This window comes from Spinacia oleracea, chromosome 5 (genome assembly GCF_020520425.1).
Source record: "Spinacia oleracea cultivar Varoflay chromosome 5, BTI_SOV_V1, whole genome shotgun sequence".
Classification (NCBI taxonomy): Eukaryota; Viridiplantae; Streptophyta; class Magnoliopsida; order Caryophyllales; family Amaranthaceae; genus Spinacia; species Spinacia oleracea.
In genome coordinates this window covers 18,311,164-18,332,612 of record NC_079491.1, presented here as the reverse complement: position 1 = coordinate 18,332,612, position 21,449 = coordinate 18,311,164, and the positions used below count along the sequence as shown (strand labels likewise).

The 21,449-nt window shown below is 34.4% G+C and overlaps 2 protein-coding genes across 2 annotated transcripts; both read right to left on the bottom strand.

Moving 5' to 3' along the window:
• Positions 1 to 1,808: 1,808 nt before the first annotated feature.
• LOC110787309 (probable aspartyl aminopeptidase) lies at positions 1,809 to 10,492 on the bottom strand. The gene is made up of 11 exons (XM_021991923.2): positions 10,334 to 10,492; positions 10,056 to 10,191; positions 9,077 to 9,155; positions 8,779 to 8,981; positions 8,609 to 8,675; positions 7,346 to 7,453; positions 7,055 to 7,210; positions 3,851 to 4,024; positions 3,270 to 3,344; positions 3,043 to 3,183; positions 1,809 to 2,340 (listed from the first exon to the last, which is right to left on the bottom strand). The coding sequence occupies exons 1-11, from the start codon at positions 10,422 to 10,424 to the stop codon at positions 2,119 to 2,121; spliced, it is 1,452 nt and encodes a 483-aa protein (XP_021847615.1). The 5' UTR covers positions 10,425 to 10,492; the 3' UTR covers positions 1,809 to 2,118.
• Positions 10,493 to 12,553: 2,061 nt separating this feature from the next.
• Positions 12,554 to 20,833, bottom strand: LOC110787310 (adenylate kinase 4). Its single transcript, XM_021991924.2, has 6 exons — positions 20,487 to 20,833; positions 18,394 to 18,539; positions 18,148 to 18,267; positions 17,865 to 18,032; positions 17,384 to 17,473; positions 12,554 to 12,869 (listed from the first exon to the last, which is right to left on the bottom strand). Exons 1-6 carry the CDS (start codon positions 20,587 to 20,589, stop codon positions 12,768 to 12,770), a joined length of 729 nt encoding a protein of 242 aa, XP_021847616.1. The 5' UTR covers positions 20,590 to 20,833; the 3' UTR covers positions 12,554 to 12,767.
• Positions 20,834 to 21,449: the final 616 nt, after the last annotated feature.

Below are 21,449 nucleotides of genomic sequence, written 5' to 3'. Positions count from 1 at the left end.
GATATTTTATATTATAATGTGAGTTTAAGTATAAAAAAAAGTTAGATAATTACCTTGGAATAGTTACAAGATTGCAAGATTGGAACTCTTAAAATCCTTGAAAAATGATAACTTTTTTGAGGCAATGATTGCATGCTTCATTTATGACGTTATCAACTTGATCAACACGACATACATATGCAACGACTCGGAAATATTGTAAAAAATAAAAGAAGCAAAAGTTAGACAATCATGTACGTAGTACTGTATTTAATATGTTGACATCATTCAAACTTCAAAGTTAGAACAATACCTTTCTTACGGTAGGAAATTGAGATAATCGGATCCATGGAGCATTAGAAATATCAATAGACAACTTTAACGAAAATGTCAACGAACGAAACCATGATCTCCTTATCTGAGTTATCTTTGCCAATTTAAACGATACATATCTACAATTGATATAAACTTTTGAGTATTTTTGTTTTTATTTTGTGCATGAATCTGGGAAAAAAGTGTACTTACATATATCGGTAGTTATGGAGCTTTTATGATGGAACTCGTTTGAGGAAATTTGGTTTACTTTGGAACTTGTTTGAGGCAAAAAGATAAATATTAATTTTGGCAACTGTAATCAATGTGTAATATTAATTGATTTTTGTTTGATTTGTTTTTTACTTTAGTTAGAGATTACAGGGTTTTAACGGTCTTTCCTCATTTGGTTGGGTTAATTGGTTTAACTCTCTTTCGTCTTTCCTGATTTATTTTTTTGACTTGAGTGAGAGATTACAGGGCCCATTACGCTGAATCATTTTTTAAAAAGAATTTTCCTTATTTGTTAAAATTTCAGTTTTGAAAATTAATAATTGTTCTGATTTTTAACGCCCTTTCCTAATTTGGTGAGGTTAATTGGTATAACTCCCTTTCCCTTTTTTTTTTTTTTTTTTTTTACTTGAGTTAGAGATTACAGGGCCCATTATCCTTGATTGAATGACGGTTGACTAAAAAACCCCAATTTTTTTTTTTTTGCGCAATAGATAGCTCTACAGAACCCTAATGCAGCGGATATATAAGAAGGCTAAATTAAACCGAGGAAATTCAATTATGCAGTAGAAGTTTACTACGAAGTATATAAAAAATCAAAAAGGGGAACCCCCAATGTAGAAAAAACCCAAAATTAATCAGAGCTAAATCCGGAAATTAAACTTCTTAATCATTCAAAAAATGGGTAATCACAATTCATAAACCCTCTTCATAATCCAGGTATACAAATTAATTGATCGTTAATATACTAAACATGATTGACAAATTGATCGTCACTCTATTAATTCATCAAAGCAGTAAAATGCATGAATCAAATTATGAAAACATCAGCAGTATAAAAATTAGACAATATTAACAAATTAAATAAAGTAAAATCAAAGATCTAAAATATGAATCAATTAACGCAAATATTTTTTTAATTAACGTAAAATAAAAATCTAAAAGGAAAAAGTGGAGGGTAGTTTAGTCTATTACAAGGGGACTCTAAAAGTGGGTTTATTATGTTAATCTCAGCTCTTCACTTACTTGGTATATAATAGAGATGTGGAGATTTTGACTCTCCTACAATTTTGCGCCTATTCCCAACCTTCTAGGTAGATTTAGTTTATAACTTACTACACTTTACATTCTTTTGTTCCAAAGTAAACCAAGTTAGCCAATACTTAACTCATCTCGTTGATGCCTTAAGCATATAGAGTGCAGTGTACTTAATGACTTAATGTAGTGTGTGCTACATGGCACATACTGTCCATAGTTAATTTGTTCCAACTTCGAAAAAAGGACCATACCGGAAAAATCGGTCCGATATTGAACCAAGTTTAATATCGGACCGGTTTACATTTCAAGCGAATGCTTTCATCTTTCTTTGTATCCTCCCTACAAAAAGTAGCGTATATTCTATCACTTTCAGTTAGAGCAACATAGACTAGGAAAAACACATAATGACAAATCGTTTTGCAACATTAAACTTCAAGAGCTCTTGTTTGTTAAGAGAGAAAAAGAAGGGAAACATTATAATTCTCAATGCGATGGGATCCACATCCTCGAGTGATCGGAACATCATGTTATAGGCCGAAGTAGAATGAAGTTGTAGATTTACGCATCAACTATTAGCTTTGAGTCAAGCTCAGAGAACTCCATGAAAAAGGCCTTGAAATGCATATAAGAGTGCATTACATCATCAACCGCACACATTTCTCTTATACTATGCATTGATAGTTGCGGAGCGCCAACATCAACTGTGCGAACACCAACACCACTAGCCAGGATAGGACCGATTGTGGAACCGCAAGCCATGTCATTTCGTATCACAAATTCCTACATTATATACATAAATTCCTCACATTACTTTCGCACATCATGAGAAAATAGATAATACAAGGTAGGACAAAAGAAAGCCTCCAAGACAATTTTTTAAAATGACATGGGATAGCTAAAAAGACTAATAACAGCATTCAAGACTCAAAATCAATCACTTCACTTCAAATGATTAAATACAAGAAATATGGATCAACTAGCACTACGCTGGATCGCTGATACACTCAAGAATCAAGCTATCAAGGAAGTAGTACTATAGAGAAACCTTTTTTTTAATAAAGTAAATAAATCTAGATCTCGGCCTTTTTATCCTGATAGTCCCAAGTATGTACTTCGTATATCAGTAATTGTCGGGGAATATGAATAAATTAGGGAATGAACTGGAAGTGAGAAGTGGGGTTAGGCAAGAAAACGGGGTTCTTGAAACCCCTTTGGTTAGGTTTAGTAGAAGTGTTATTAACAAACTCCTTAACCTCCTTTTTATCCTACAGCACCCTGTTAACAATCTACTGCAGCGTCTCCGATTCAACAAATCCCTTTTCCTCAACCACTCTCAACCAACTTCACTAACTCACTAGCTTTGTACTGCCGCGGTGCCGCCTCACTAAAGTACCACTGCTTATAATCTCCTTAAAACTAAATTAATTCTGAATAATGGAATCGTCACATTTATGAATTCTGAATATAAAATTGAGTCCGAACCTGAACAGGAAGTTGGTGCTTTTCCGCTATTTCCTTGAAAATAAAGGAGGTTATTGCATTTGTCGCATAACGTTGATTTGCATTGTGTTTTATAACTAATCCCCCATGCATCTTGGGCTGATGATTCTCTTCATGTTTATCCTGAATAACAATTTGAGATTTATTAAAAATGCATTGACCTTCATCAAATGATGTGCATCCAAAAGAAAAGAGTCAAGACAGCCCACCATGTAGTTAGGGTGTAGCGCATGAGCCATGTCAGCTGATACAAGAAAACTTTTCTGCACAACTTTTTCTAGCATCTGAACAATTAAAGGAGAAGGAAATGAGTTGCACCACTCTATACTTTGATCACAAAGAAGAAAATGGGTAAACCAATGGGGGATGGAGACTTGGAGAGACTACAATATACTTTGGATATCATAGTGTCACAAAATCAGACAGAAAAACATTATGCTGATCATTTGCGGCACTAGTCTTCTTTTCTTCATGGCTGATTATATAGAGAAACGGAAGATTGGCCAATACTATAAGGAAACATTTGGAAAAAGACTACTAACCAGCTAACCACATATGACATTTCTAATTTGTAACAGGGCAGGAGATGAAGAAATATTATTTTTTGTGTAAAACATCCCTTCTTAATATGAATAGCTTCTCAAACACCTCTTCAATACTCTTAAGTTGTATCTTGTAAAGTTGTAACTTGTAAACATGCCAAGACAAAGTCGTTAACATTCAGAGTTAGGGAGAGCTTGTAGGAACTAATCCAATCAAAGGCAAGCATACATTAATTATGAAATTTCACCTTTACATTGGAGCAGAAGGCATTAGTGACTCTGGATATGGCATCCAACATAACAGGAGATCCAGCTCCTTGGGCCGAATTAGATCCAATTTCTTCATGATCAAAAAGTGCCACCATTCTGACACCAACTTCATCATCAAGACTACTCTCGGGGGAAGTAGCATCTATCAATGCCTGAAACACCAAAAGTATTGGTAAATTACAGGAAATAAAAGGTAGAGTAACTATCACATTTGTTTTGTTAACCCTTCCACCCAAAACTGTGAAACAAAAAGTAATTTCAACATCCTAGAAGCATATCTCACTCAGTTATGAATAACATATAAATAACAAGTTTTCTGTTCGTTTTTAATAATTCTCCTCCTCCTAGCTAAAATTTCAATAAATGGTGAGCAGATTGTCAAAACATAAGCGCCATTTATCAATTTCCTTATAAACAAGTATCCTTCTCATAGAGCAAGTTTTAATACGTAGTTAGCAGATGGACAAAACAAAAGTGTCATGTGAATTTTAAGAAATATTTGATTACCACAGTCAAAAGTCTAAAAACAGAGGGAAGCATACAGAGTTTTTCCTGATAAATAAGTATGTGATTCTCTAGTTACTATGCTTATTCATCTAGTTCCATTCTTTCATCTTCTTTAACTCATCTCATTTTACCTCTGGCTGATCTTCTGTTTGGTTATTCCACATTCACAAGTTCACTTATTTTATGTCTCTTGTCTTGGTTACGAGGAAATTAACTTACCAAATCATTTACGGGGAATCATGATTAGTATTTGGTTAAGCTTTTAAGAGCTCATTGGGAGAGAATCAAGCCTCTCGAAAAATGCTTGAACATCTTTACATTTTGCTATATTTTCTGTTATTGACCAAATCATCATCAATATCTGTCATTACTGATGATTAACCCATGGTAATTCATAGCAGATTCCTCTTGGGTCATCATACAGCCATTTGCAGACAAGAAATTCCAGTTACTGACGGAGATGTCAGTGACCATGGCATGGTGAATCTGACTACTTGGTTCCTCCTGTACTGCTCCACCACTTCTTTCCTTTGTTGTTTAGAGAAGTTCGGTAAAAAGCCTTTGGAGGATTACAAAAAAAATTGGATTTTGGAGTTTGTGAAGGAAAAAAGTTGTATAGATCTGTGCTCCAAGGCAAGGACAGAGGAAAGCGTTCAGTGATCTGACTAGTAATACTTCATTCACTAACTACAGATCGTCGATTTGAAAAGCAATGAAGATGGTTCCTTTTCAGCTGTGGAGACTAAAATGACGGTTAAGCAGGTTTCTTTTCAGTGGTGGAGACTGAACTGACGTTCAAGCAGATTTTTTTAAATTAATAATCGTGCGAAGTTGATGAGTCATATTCTTGGAGTAACAGTGAGGACTACTACTTATATGTTCAAATGATGGTCTACGTTGGGAGAAGCTTCAGAAAGCAGCAGAGGTCTGACTAGATATAATTGCTTCACTAACTCAGGGTCTTCTATTTAAAAAAGGAATGAAGATGGCTTCTTTACAATAGTGGAGACTAAATTGACTTTCAAGCAGGCTTCTTTTCAGTGGTGGAGAGTAAACTGATGTTCAAGCCGGTCTTATTCTTTAACTATAATGGGGTGGTTGATGAGTCAAATTTTTGGAGTGACTGTGAGGACTTTTCCCTTAAATGTTCTCATGATGGTAATTGGTATACTTTTGGAGAAGCTTCAGATCTCCCATGTTATGGAAACATATTCACTGTTTTTGGAGTGTAACTAATTGGTTAATGAAGTTGAGTCTGCCCCTGATCATGCATAAGATGTGGTCTTTGGTGATGTACTGATGAACGAGATCAGGGATGTAGAATGGATGATTCTCTTCTTCCTTAGAGATATGCACCTTCAAGGTGATGGCACCTTACCATCCCTATGGGATAAACTAAAAAGTGCAACTTCAGCAGTAAAAAAAAAATTGGTTCTAGAGCATCGAAACATTTTGGAAACACGGGTTTGAGTCTTAGTTAGCAGTAAGGAATTCAAAACCCTACTTACAGGTCTATTCTAGGAGCATGAGCAGTAATACGTCCTCCGTTCTTATTTAGTTGACACATTTCTTTAGTCACGTTTTCCAATGCACATTTTTTTATCATTAATATCTTTAATTGTGTAAAAGAAAACATTATAAAAAGTTGATATTTTGAAAATAATTATCAAGACGAATTTAACAAACTTTACATGACTATTTTTTACATTGCGCATAAATAACAAAATTCGGTCAAAAAAGGATGTATGAATAGTGCTAAAGTCAAACTGTGTCAACTAAATACGAAAGAAGGAAGTATAAGATTAGAAGGGTGGTTTGAAGAAGCGTTTCTTAAAAGGATTTCATTTTTTGTTTTTTGAGGTCAATAATGATAACGTTGGTTCTGTGGTTTTTCTTAGTAGATGCCATCATTTTTTATGCCGCAAAATGACAAAAAATCATAAAATACATGAACTTTTATTAACCTACAGAATAACAAACCATTGCTTTACTACACTTAAAGCCATGCAGAGTGCAGACCGAAACCATATCAACCCAATATTATAAGCCACATAGTTAGTTCAAGTAATCCAAATTTATATATTCACACAATCATACATATGTAATGGTATCCATTACATTCATCGAGAGACAAATTAAGGCCAAGGTTCAATAAACAATAAGAACACTTAAGCAATATCTTTTTTTAATTTTTGTTCTTTTATAAGAAACTTGTAAGCAATACAAATTTCATCAAGTTTCAATACTCTACGAGGCTAGCGGCTTGCCCCTCTTTTGCACCCAAAAAAATAAAAGCAAATTTTATCAAGTCTATGATACAACGTCACATATTGGAACAGTTTAGCTTTATCGTTACAAAATACAAACAGCTGGAACTCCAAAGTTGGAGACTCGATCCTCCCATTGTGATTATCAGAATAGACTTTTAGTGCTCTCTAAAATGCATCATAGCTACGTCTTTCTTTCTTTTCTTTTTTTTTTTCTAAATCTCCTGTAAAATAAAAAATAAAATATATATTGCACTATATTGGGTTCCAAATCTTCGGTTTCTATTTTCAAAGTAGTGACTAATAATAATCACAGAGAGGCAGAGAGAGCAAACATAAATTCTGAAAGCTATGATGACATGATTAGTACTTTACTAATGGTAGGAGAGAGGTATTAAAAAGCCAAACCTTCAGAGAACAAAATGACATGCAAAGATTATCAAGCCTTCCAGAGAAAACAAACTCCTTCAGGGCACCAGCTATTAGACTTGGCTGAGTATCACATGCTTGCAACTCAAAATCACATATATCATGAGGTTCACAGCCAACCTCCTCGGCTAGCAACTGGTGAAACAAGAAAAATAAGACAAAAGTAAGCAGAAGAATCATCAATATCGCTCATGCAACCATAAACTTTTCATATGGTTGTCGTGGGATAACATCAATAGAAGAATTGCCAAAGAAGTGAAATGCCAAAACCTTAAGCAAAAGAGAATGGTGTTTCTGGATCTCAGTAGATTTCTTTGCCTCGGTCTGAGCTCCATTGCCAGCTGAATCATTTTCATTAACAATTTTACTGAGTTCTTCCTGGATTTTTTTGCCAAGGAACACGAGAGAAATATTTCAGTAAAAGCACAACCTTGTACCTAATCAAAGAAAAATATAATATGAAAAAAAACGCATACAAGATTATAAACTGATAACTCTAAGATTTTAAAAGAAAACTAAATAATAGAGGTATTCTTTCTGGGTGGAGTATAAGGACATCACATTTATTATCAAATACTTACATGGTGCTAGATTCACCATACATGCATATTTTTTTATCTCAATTAAAAAAGATAATTTATCAACTCGTCTTAAAAAGAAGCAACAGCCTTCAATGACCCACTAGTAATGAAAAAACAGTCTGAAATATGTGTAGAGAAGTAGTTACCAACACTATCCATAGTTTTGACCATAGTATTCCAATAATTGAGAAATCAAACGCAGCCATTCAGGTGGTTCCTACTATATAAAGATCATTATGGAGTGAAAATCTACAAATATGATCAAAGTTTCCGGTCCTCAAAAAAGAAAGAAGCAAAGACCATGTTTCTAATTTATAACAAAAACAAAGACAGTATGGTTATCTGCAGTAATAGTTTTTAGAAACATAAAAAAACATGACAAAGCTTGAGAGAGCTTCGAAGTAATCAGACAGCCCATATAACCTAACCTCCCTTTCTGGTTCCCTACAACTCTACAAGTTACCAAAAAATAATATACTCCCTCCGTCCCATATTTATAGTCCCGTTTGAGAAAAACACGGGTTATAAGAAAAGTAGAATATTGTACATTGAAAATGGAATATAATACATTGGTAAATGAGAAAGTGGAATATAGTACATGGGAAAGGGGAATATAGTACATGGGGAAGTGTAATATGGTACATGTTTTTGTTTTGTTGTGTTTTCAATGCATTTTTAATTAGTATAGTAAATAGGAAAATGGAGAATTTGATGGCCAAAAATAGAAACATGGCTATAATTTTGGGACGCCCAATTAGGAAAACAGGACTATAATTATCATTGTATCATTCTTGTACCCTCGTAAGCTTATACTAACAACACTTGTAAGCGTCAACTCGTCAAGTTCCTTTCCACTTGAAATATGTCCAAGAGAAGTATTCTTTCATGTGAACTAACTAGATAACATCAAAAGATATGTCAAGGGTCGTTAGAGAGCAACTAGTTTATACACCTTTACTGACGTCGCCAACATGGGAGCGAGATGACTTTGTGTATTTGGCTTGAATCCGTCGGTACTCCTGCTCAATCAAAAGGTCGCTGAAGTTAGTGAATCCCGACTGAAAGAAGAAAGAAAAACCTCATAATGAAAGCACGCTTAATGGTCAGACACGAAAACTTAACCTGTCTAAGTGAATTGCTAAGGTAGGAATTCGCATTATAGGATCTTTAATCCTGACAAGCCGATGAGAGTATGAAGTAGAACCATCTTGCACTTGTTTGACCACCAAACGTCCAGCAACGGCTAAGTCCCTGTCGAACCATGTGTGCCACAATCCACCACCATACGTCTGGACACCAACCTCTAAATATCCTCCTTTAGTTACCTATCAAAGAAAGAAATGTTTTGTTGAGAAAAGTACTTCCACATTTATCTTCCCTTTTAGCTTTATCCCATAAACAAGCGTGATTAACTAATTACCTTCGATACTGGCTTCAATTTCAAACAAGGGCTGTCCGTGTGAGCACCGACTATATGAAATCCATTTCCACCTACATATCTACATCAAAATTAGAATATCATCAGACTTACTTCTCCCATACTTAAATGAATAAGTCTTTACTTTATGTCCTCTTGCCCCCACCACCCTTCTCCCTATGGTTCAATTTGAATGCCTTAGCCCAAACCCAGCAAATCTGACAGTGCTGGGACTTGAGAGGGTGGCTACTCAAAGCAAATAATGCTCATTTATTACATGAGGTTTGGTCACCACAAATTCCAAAAAAAAAAAAAAAAATTGACGCCTTGTTTGATAGGGAGTAATAAGTGGAGGTAATGGAATGGATTTACGTTGTAAGTATGAAAGAAAAGTCAAACACAAGTCATGGTGATGCTGATTCACCTCACAAATCTCATTTTCTTCATAAACCTTAATTACAGTCTATTACCACTTGGGATGGAATTTAAGTAGGAACGGAAATTTATGAACAAAAATCATAAGTTTGGGGATGGAATGGAATTACCATGGAGGGCATGGAATGTTACTTTCCTTGTCAATTAACAATCAAATTCATTTCCATTACCATCTAAGAAAACGGTCCGTAAGCTTATGCTAATTACAGGAGCTCTCCACTAAGCTTCGATCTATGATCAAGCTTTAGCATAACATCAATCACTTAGGCAGTACTCCGTACTCGATAGCATTTGAATACTATATTCAAGACAGCTTCATATCTAGTCATTGATAGCATCTAATGACCAATACAATTACAAAATGAACATTTAGTCAAAAAATTAATAAAGGTTTTGATATAAGCAGCCCTAAAGAGCTAAGTAAAACTTCAAAATCATGAAAATGACACAACTCACATTCATAAACCTAAGAAAACAAACACCCACAATCTAAAATCAATAGATTCTTCTAAAAGAAGCGTGAAATTATAAAGCCTGAATAGCATACCTTTTACCAATGGCGAAAGCAACAATTGTGGAGTAATTTCTAGTGAAGAAATACTTCTTTCCAGCTTCCACACTCCAATCTTCTCTTTCCGAAAGCTGCTCGAATCCAGCTTCCTTCAATTGTCTCTTGGATTCATCTGAGATTAAGCGTCAATCAATTAGTGATTAATTAAAATATCATAATCTAATCTCAAACAAATGAAGCAAATATTGCCAGCTTTTTTCGTCCAACAAATCAAATGGGTTTGGATTTTGATTTGGGAAATAATTAGAACTTACCAACGGCATGGAAAGCAGTTGGAGAAGCATTCAAAAAATCGATGAGATCGGAAGCAACTGAATTTGCATCACTGTTTTGCTGCTTCGCCATGTTTTCTCTCTCCTAAAATTCTTCAAATTTCAATGACTGAACAGTTGCTTCTTGGACTCTGCTTGCAAGTTTTTATACCCTCTCTACGGGGGAGAATTCTGATATTTACTGCTTTTTAATTTAGACCTTCATTTTACGAGAAAAAATTGACATAATTAATCCCAACTTTCACGCATCTTCTAAAAATAATCCCAATTTTTGATTATTTTAGAATAATCCAAACTTTAAGGGGTTACATTCTCAAAATAATCTAAACTATCAATTTGCCTATGTACAATAGACCGGATTAGTAATGACAAGAAAAAAAGGACTTCGAATTATTTTGAGAAGGTAACCCCTAAAGTTTGGATTATTCTAAAATAATCCTGTTTGAGAAGATGAGTGAAAGGTGGGATTATTTATGTCAATTTTTCCTTTTATGAAATATTTTCCGAGAATTTTGATATTTACTTCTTTTTAATTTAGACCTTCATTTTATGAAATGTTTTCCGGCTCTTAACGAATTTTGTCTAAATTTCCATCAATATTGGTTCAACTTAACTATGGAGTACGTAACTTTTAAAATTGTTTTTTATTCTTTTGACACGTTTTTTTAGGACTCGTCTTTGGCACATGAACACATTTTTCCGATACATGATTTTAAAATGTACCTTCGTTTCTTTTTTTCTTTACGTTTAGTATTTTACAATTTTATTAACGACTAATTAATGTGCATTAAGATTTCTCTATTTTTTTATTTTAAACAAGAAAAATTACGTTTATTACAATATTTTCACTTTTGTCAAAATAGATTAAATGACTCAATGAATTTAATTGGTTAAAATAATAATTTGACACAAATTTTAATAGAATATTAAAACATTTATATGATAATATAAAAGGAAATGTAAAGAACATTTTGAGACATACAAAAAGGAAAACGCAAATAACGAAAAGAAATGGAGGGAGTAAATATTAGGCACTTGGGGTGTTTGGTTAGGAGAGGTTTGAGGGGAAAAGAGCTTTTTGGGTGAATTAGAGGTTTGACCTTTAGAAAAAGTTAAATGGGAGTGTTTGGTTAGGAGAGGATTGGAAAAGAGTTTTGGGATGAAAAAGCTAATGTTGAAAAAGCTCAATAAATGAGCTTTTTGCAATTAGAGGTTTGAGAAAGTAGATGAAAACAAAACGACTTTTCAACACGCTTTTTAGGTAACTATTTGACAAATTATTCGAGGCAACAAAACATAAAACAAAATTTTGCTTTAAAAGAATATGGAACAAGTAAATTAAAAATGAAAAAGTAAAAAAAAAAAATAATTAGGCCAAAAGTCAAATATCAACCTTAAAAACACGAAATGACAATCCAATTATCACAGTTGGGATCTTTGGATAGCAAAAAGGAAAATTTGGAAATATTAATCCAACATTTGGCCGATTTTCTTTTATTAATCCCACATTCGACATATTTTTTAATAATCCCACCTTTACTACCCGACGACTTTTATTGGGCTTAATTGACCAATAACAGGTGAAAAAGTCAACAATGTGGTGATAAAGTGATGATGATGACTGAATATATCGAGAGAGAGTACTGCCACTTAAAGACATATTACCGTCTACAACAAGTTTATGACATGTTAGGCGTAATAAAAGTCGTTAGGTAGTAAATGTGGGATTATTAAGAAATATGCCATAGGTGGGCTTAATAAAAGAAAATCGGCAAAAGATTGGATTAATATTACCAAATTTTCCTAGCAAAAATAGCGTACGAAGTATTAAAATTTGGCAACGAATGGAGCAATATTGACCTTCAAAGTGTATCTCTTTCATATCAAACTCGATATTTCTGTTCTCCTTTTACTTCAATTTTTTATTTATTTTTAAAAAAAAATAGTTTGTCACTTCGAAAACATTTTATAAAGTCATCTCGAAAAATGTGTCATTTGTTGTGTTATCCACCATATGGTGTTGTACGACCAAAAATAAAGGTATTCGGGGCCATTTGTTTTTATTCAACTTTTGCAATCAGATCACAAAATGGTTACACAACAAAGACCCATACCTCTATCGACAGGAGAGGATCCATCAATTTGAATTAACCCACTATTAATCCCCTGCCGAAAATGTAAAACCTTGATAAAATTGAGAGCTGATCCCAAAAATCATTAATAATGAACTCCCTAATTAAGGATTATTTTTCCGTAATAGAACAACTTGACCTCATAGCAAACAGTAAAATGTATGCAAGGGAAGGGTACTGACGGACGGGATTAGAGTAACCCGAACCCCATAAATGTGGGATAAAGTACACATCAAAATCTTGGCAACATTTCAAAGATTTCTAATCTGATAAACGGGAGTTCATCACGAAGCCAACGCCTTCTGCACTGCTTCACTGACTTCCTTTGGTGGTTTCGCAGCATGGATGTTCGTCACAACACTTTTCTGGGCATAGTAATTAACAACCTGCAATGAAGCGTGAATTCAATCAGAAACCAATCGTGAATAAAATGCAAGCATGAAATCCACCAACAAAAAAGCATCAAATACTCCAATATTCACAGCCAATTACACTTCAGCAACAGGATATTTACTAGCAGCCTGAAACAGTATGCCACTTTTGAAGTTGAGTAGCAAGGAGCTAATCAGCAATGCGATGGTGAAGCGATAGCATAAGTGATTCACTTGCATTTACCATTATAAAAAAAATGCAGAAAACTGATTCATTTCTGACCCAAAATGATAGTAGTCACTATTTTTAGGATGCAATGTCTTGAAATATGTCCCGTTCCTGAATAATAACTGTGGAATCAGTGGCCTTAGATGCCATTTTTTCCGAGGGAGAAGTGATTATTGAATGATGAATAAATTTTGAGCATCATCTAACTACCCCAAAGCCAAATGTAAGCCACCATGTACATAGGGACTATGAGCTATGGACTATTCTTAGAAAACATCATCTCTATGGTACATAAACAACGCAATATTAGATTGAGGATACATCACCAAAACAAAAATGTTGTTTCTACTTCTTGTCGACTTATATTGGCTGTTAGGTTTAAACGACGAGCTAGATAATCTAGCGTTTGTTGTACCATTAAACTCTCCACAATTGTTCACATTTGGTCTCATTTTAAGAAGAGATTCGGAAACACCAAAGAGTCCTCTAAAATATCCCAAAACCTAATGCCTTAGTTCAACCAATTACATAAGAGCACAAGATTAAATTTCTTGCACTCAATAACAGGTTCACTTTACGCAATTAATCATTTAGGTGACCATTGCAATCATTAAATCGCATGTTTTCATGCATCTAGAAAGATTGATAGCACTTGTAAAGCAAATCTGATTTACAGCAAAGGAGAATAAAACATATACTCTTTTTTTGGGTCATAGATATTGATGAAGGTCAATTGAATGGGAAAGAAACTTCAATAGTTTTCCAACAAAATATTGCATGACTTAGGGAAGTTCATGAATTTTGAATAAAGGTTGTTTTATAAGATCCTTTGGTTTTCAAATTATGCTTTATGGGGAATCTAATGACATTCTAAACGAGCCCACTAGCATTGACCCTTTGGAGTTCATTCTTGCCTTACAATCTATCTCCCAAAAGTAGGAGGTGAGAAATCACACACTACCACCAGCCTAAATATCATCTTCGATATGCATAAATTTTACTCTAAAGCTGCAATCAGACTGATAATATATCAATGGAAAGCTATGGAAATTTACTTTCCAACTTTATGGACTTGCTTCAATATCATGTTTATCTTTAAAGAAACAGCTCAACAAGTACAAAATATCAACTTTGCACATATATATTACATGACCAACATCTTTTCTGTCTTAGAATAGATTTCGGGGTACTATACATCCTTGGATAGCTAATTTGAATTTGAGAAGTAGACACGCTTTGAAAATGATTTATTGCAGCATATACAAGTCCCTAGATTCATGATATGATGTTAGGTGGACCTTGAGTTTACCTTACGTGGGCTTTGCTTTCAAAAGGTTCCTAAACCCAAGGGATAAATTTCGAACTCAAATTTGATTGGTTGAACAAGCAATATGGTGTTTGGGTATTTGAGAGAATTTTTCAATATTACAAAATGGGCCAATGATTTCATGTCCTTGTTAAATATCATCATCAGCTTTAACTGAATAAATGTAAATGTGTACACTTGTCACCTATTGCAACTTCATCCTCTCATGTTAGCACATCATGTAGACATGTAGTAATGAGGTACAAAGAACACTGAAACAAAATGAGCCATTTTACAATCTTAGCTTTGGACTACATTTATGAAAAGATTCTTAACTGAAAAGGAATTATGAAAAGAACAGATTATGGACGTATTTATCGTAAAGAGAAATAGTAAAACCCATAGAAACGCAAGAACTCCATTAACTCAATCTTTTGGAAAGGGGTCATTATTAGTGGAGTTCTGGTTGGCTTCCAACAATGAAACAACCAAGCCTACCATGAACTCACTTGCTAATTAAATGCCAATGGCATGCATTCATAGGTTTGTTATACAACTTTTTTTTATTGCCATTCAAAGGTAACATTCGCCAACAAAAATTTACTCCTGCCCCTGATTTTTCAATCTCTTGTGATCTGTGGACTGTGGCCGGCATTGGTCACTACTCACTAATGGAGTTCTCATACTGCCTCTTAAATTAAAAGCAAATATTTTGACATACATCACATATGTACATATCTAATGCAGCTGGAAACTACAAGACTTCGAAAAAGTTTTGAGCGGGTGAAGAAATTAAAATTTGGAATCACATCAAAAGCAGGATAGTAATAGAAAAAGCATTGTGGGCCTAAATTAGGTAATGAATATGATCCCTTCAGGGTTTCATCAAAAGGCCTCCATAAGAGCGGTGCTGAAGACAGCATAAGAAATAAGGTTTAGTCTAGGAGCAAAGCATGATGTATAACATTTGACCCACTCTCATCCCAATAACCTCATAAAATTATTGAGAAACATAAAACAATATTTTCTTGTAAATTCTCTTGTTTTTCCCTATTTTTGACCTAATTGTTGATGGTATTACAAGTACTTCATTTTAACGGTTTTTTCATGAAATGCCCTTGAGGTTTCACAAAATGCACCAAATACACCCGCGCGTTTCAAATTACATAGTATACCCCTATTTAAACTTATTTGCACCAAATGCCCCTAGACTTAACGGAAGTCTGACTCCGTTAACATTAACTCTTAATTAATCTAACTAATCCTAATTTAACCATAATTAAATACTGATTAGTCTAATTAATCTTAATTAACTCTAATTCCCCTCTCTCCTCTCACTCTCCTCTCTCCTCTTAATCTCACATTCTCACGCCATTTTCTGGGTATCATCAAAATGGTGAACCCAACCACAATATTCCTTCTTCAAACCATCTTCATCAAACATCAATTGCTAACTCAAACCCCCAAATATTCGAACCCAAATTTTCGAGTGAATTGAAATCGTGAATAGCGCAACAAAAAAAATTGGAGAGTTTGATAGTCTGAAAATGAAGAACAAAACAAACTTGAAAATGAAGAACAAAACAAATCAGAAAAATTGGAAAAGATATATAATCTGAAATTTGAGTTTGATTCCTAAATTCTCAACTATAAATTCGATTCCAATGTCCCTCAATCCCAATTGCTGCTATTCTACTCTCCTATTTGCTGCTACTGTTGCTATCTCTTCCTGCAGAAGAACTCAGCCCCAAGAACAAAAACAAGAACACAAAATCGGAAAAGAAATAAAAATTTGAAAACGAAATTCATTCTAATCTACAAATTGTTTCTGATTCTCTAATCTAATTCTAACTACCCTGCGCTATTTTCTATCCTAGTTGTTATTCTACCTCGCCCAATACAAATTAGAACTTCGTTCTCGAATTCGTTCTTCAGCATTTCTGTTCTTCTTTTTGGTTCGAGGGAGCAGTTGCGATTAGAGGAGATCGATAGAGAATAGCGCAGCAAGATTTGTTTTATGTTTTTCAGATTTTGATTTTAGGTATAGCGCAACAAGATAGAGAATAGCGCAGCTGGGTTCAGATCGATAGAGAATAGCGCAGCAAGATAGAGAATAGCGCAGCTGGGTTCTTTGTGAGTATAGAATAGCAGCAACAGCAACAACAAAGGGCAAAAAACAACAGAATTTGGGTAAATTAGAGAGAGATTAGAGCCACTAGAATTCGAATTTGTAGTTTAGATTTTCGATTTTAGGTATTAAACTCTCAAAATTTCATATTCTCTTCTTCAATTTTTTGGGTTTTGTTCTTGAATTTTCAGATTTATTGTTCTTCAATTTTGGACTTCAAATTCAATTATATTTGTTAGCTAGAGTTAATTAGAGGCAATTAGAGGTTAATACTAACAGAGTTAACGGCCGTTAGTCATTAAAGATATTCAAGGGCATTTGGTGCATTTTTTTCAGAAATGGGGGTATATTATGTAATTTGAAATGCGCGGGTGTATTTGGTGCATTTCGTGAAATCTCAGGGGCATTTCATGAAAAAACCGTCATTTTAATACATCACCTTACTTCAACAAGAAGTTTATTTCTCATAATCACTAATCTATATTAACTATTTACCTATACAAATGTCCAGAAATTGTCTATACCAGTATATTAATGAAAGCTATACAGATTTGTTCTTCAATTAAGTTTCTTTTTTATTATTTTCATTACTATTAGCCATACCTACAAAAACATCTTTCTAGCACAATCAACTACTTGGAAGAAAAACTACGTTCACATTGAAGACACACCCCAAATAGCTCATTTGAAGATGAAACCGCATACAGAAATATCATACAATACTCGAATGGTAAATTTACGAAAAAAAATATATGTAAATGAGCCAACTAAACTTTCTACTCTTTATTTATTTATTTATTTATTTAGTGTTTTGTTTTTGTTTTTGGGGTTTTGAAAACAGATTGATGAGGGAAATATAGACATACTGGTTCAGTTTGTCGGTGGAAAGCCACGAGTCTAGATTTCAAAACTTCAGCAGTGTCATCTTTGCGCTGAATTAGAGGCTCTCCAGTCACCTAGAACGAACACAGAGAAAATGTCATAAAAAGATAATTGTCTTTTAAAAGATAAATTATAAATAAGTTCACAGGACAGGGTTGAGTAAGTTCACAGGGACGGGAGACAAACATTCAGATAACAAGTTGAAAATTGTTTTAAAAACAATAGTACATAGATTCATTTGTACATAATGTATAACTTCAAACATTAAACATTATGCACATAAAGTCAATGAACAAAGAGGAATTGTCTGTTATGCTTCATCATCATATGTAATGTGCAAGTGCCAAATTTAACAAACAGTGAAAAAAAATGTAATATCAGTAATCACAAAAGAACATTTGAAAAATGTAATATTGGTAATCACAAAACAGCAGTGAAATTTTTTAATATCATCAAATGTCTCACATCGTCTACTCCTGGTGCTTTTGGAGGAGCAAATTTGGTGTGGTAGGTCCGGCCACTTGAAGGATGGATCCAGCGGCCAGTAATTCTCTCTTCCAAAATGGCATCATCAATATCAAAGTTCAACACTTTATCAATCTTAGTTCCTCTCCTTTCAAGCATCTCATCAAGCTGCATTAGTAAAGAAAGGGATATAATTAATTTTCCTTTTTTTAACCAAACAAGCCAATGACAAGACCAGATTATTTAATTCAAGCCACTACATTAAAGTATAACAGAGACCTACCTTTTGTGCCTGAACCACTGTCCTTGGAAATCCATCAAGAATGAAACCTTTTTGACATGAAGGCTTCTCAATTGCTTCATCAATGATCCCAACAACCAAGTCGTCAGAAACGAGTTCTCCCTGAGTATTGTAAAACATGATATCAGTTCCTTTTATGTTTTCCCAATCAGCTGTACATATTTGTTACATGCGAAAGCCTAAAAGCATCAACAGATTCAATACAACAAACAATCTCCATAATGTTACCTTTTCCATGGCTTCTTTAGCCTTAACCCCAAGAGGAGTTTTAGCAGCCACTGCAGCTCTCAGCATGTCACCAGTAGCCAGATGACAAAGGCAGTATTCATCCTTAATAATTGGGGACTGAGTGCCCTTGCCCGAACCAGGGGGTCCTAAAAAAATGTGAAATATTCTTTAGAAAAATAATTTTAAAAAAAACAAACTCAATAGCCAATGAAAAAGCAGCTGCTTTAAAGGGGGGAGATGAATCTCTATTTGTATCTTCTTTTTACTGACAAGGCAGGATAGAAACTTTGGAGGGCCAGTCAAACTAGCTTAAATGAAACACCAGATGGTTTCCACAAAGTGAGAAGCACAGGTAAGGGGACAACACATAAAGAGTGATGAAACAACTAACATCAGTCAGCAGAAAGTAGTAATGCAGTATTTCTTTAAAAATGATACTCGTAAGGAGGAGAGACCCTCCAATGGCAAGCATTTTTCTTAACCAAAAGTCAGCAAGGAAGAATCAGAAGCATCAAGAAAAATCACCTTCAAAGTGCAGAGAATTACATTGCTTTTATTGTTCTTATCTTCTTAATTAGGGGAAGGATAAAAAAAAATCTCAATTTTAAAAATCAACAAAGCAGAACTGAAGGGATGACTTCACAAATACATCTTGTCACCACTTTCAACTTTTACCATTTTATTTCTTTTCTTTTTCTTTTTAATTATTTTCCTGCTGGAACCAGGGAAGGCATTAGTGTGTGACCTAAAAAATAGACCTCACACACAAAGTCTAGATTAAATATTATCAAACATCAGATCTGATGATAAAACACGGTGAAGAAGTCCTCAAGTGACATCAAATCCAAATATTTTCCAAAAATATATATATATATATATAATGTGAAATTGAACCCCGGCCGTCTTACCTAACACAAACAGAACAAACTTGATGCAATCTTAAGTCCAAGCACAACAAAGCACAATAGCTCTAAGACTAGAATAGTCTAGGAAAATCTGAGAAACCACGGACTATTACCATCTCAACATATACGGAGTAATTCCCTTTAGGTTGGGTTGGGTCGGAGAAAAATGTCATCCAAGAGAGAAAGGGTTTTAATTTACAGTTGTTGGAATCTAAATTGGAAGAAAAAATCAGGAAAGAAAGTTATATCAGCCACATGGAGGACAACACATGCTCTTTCTATGCGACGCATGTTGATTCCCATATTGCTCATCGATTACAAACATTCTTGTAATTTACTTGACACTATGTCATAAGAAAATCATAAGATACATTCTTGACATTTCACCACAGCCTATGTCATAAGAGAGTAATGTGACTTTTTTGTCATAGCTGCATAATAATTCAACATGAACTGATCTTAAAAGAGAAGATACTACAACCATAGTATGATGGATTAAACTAAATGGGCTTGTTTAACGCGTTTACTTTATTCTTAAGTAATGTAAGGTAGCCACCAACTGATGCAAAATTAGGTAAACCAAAACCTTTCATTCTGCTTACTGAACACCTTTTTTTCAAAATGACAAACAAAAACCACCAAACTATCTCTTTTATACAAGTAGTTTTCTAAAAACCGAAAGGAAATCTCAAGTGTCCAAACCAATGTATCCACTATACTGTAGTTTATAGCAAGCATCATAACTTAATAAACTCATCTACAACATTAACCTGACCCAACCAGACCAGAACCGTCCTCCTATATACTGTGCTAAATAAAGATAATTCGAAACAAACCCATCTCACGAATACAAGTCTGCATTACTATGTCAACTAATCTTTAAGTAATTAACGAAATACATGGCATAAGATACAGATACACTTCGAAAAACCCTACGGACAAAGCAAGAGGAATTACAAATTATAGTCGCCCCTGCATTTTAATTTCTCTAACATGACAACATTCACATATAAAACATAAAACAAAGCTCCAAAATTGACCAAATCTCACACCACAAATCAAACCCCGACTAGAAGAAGAACAAAAAAAGAAAAGATCTTCAAAAACAGCACGAATTGAAGGCTCTGCAGAAGAGAATTGAAGCAAATAGATCTGAATAGGGGTTAAATCTAGAGAGAGAGTCAATACCAACAAGAATGAGGCGTTTGTCGGGCTTAGAAGAGCATTTCATACGGCGAAGAAGCTCAGACATGAGATCAACAGAAGGCACATCTTCCAAGTTAGCCGCCATTTTTTCTCTGTGTTTTTTCTTCAAAACCCAACAACAAAACAAGAAGGAGAAGAAGAGTTGTCTGGTGGAGAAGAATATAAAGAAGTTGTGGACTTGGGGGGGTTGGTAAAATGGAGGAGAGAGAAGATTGTGTGTGTGTTTGATTCTTCGGACCTCCCAAAGGCGAAAACCCCAAAAACGAAAAAGCCAAGGATTTTGATTTTGAGATTTCGGGCTTAAGGAAGGATGGATTGAACGGGGGGGTTTTCTAGGTTTAGATTACGCTTTTGCCCTTGTTACGCTTGCTTTACCTGCCGTCTGTTGTTGATTTTAAGTACGTAGGCTTTGTTTTTATGTATTGTTATTCGACGCCCACGTTCATTAAAATCGCCCGTATTTTTAATGTGAAAGTACAAGTTTGCCCTTAAAACAGACTCACTTTTTTTTACCCTTCTCTCACCTCTCCTCTCCCCTCCCCTCCCCTCCCCTCCCTCACTGGCAACATGTTCCCCCTTCCCTCCAACAACCATAACTTCCGGCAAACAATAATTAAACAATAATAATGATATATAATAGCATAAAATTAAACAATAATAATAATAGCATAAAATAAAAAAATAATTAAGCAATAGTTCTCGTGACTTACCCAGTAAGCAGAAATTCAAAGTCGACCATCGACAACAAGTTTTCTGCAATTGCTAATACTCATATTGTTTTGCAGCCATATCACAATTGAATAGTTTGAAATGAGTGTCTGACAATAATTGTTTGGTATAAAAAAAACAACAACTATAACATAAATTAAAAAGGAAAATAAAATCAAATTGTTGTTCTGTTGAATCTGCTCTAACCCGCGCACAGCCATTGCGGGGCTGACAAGG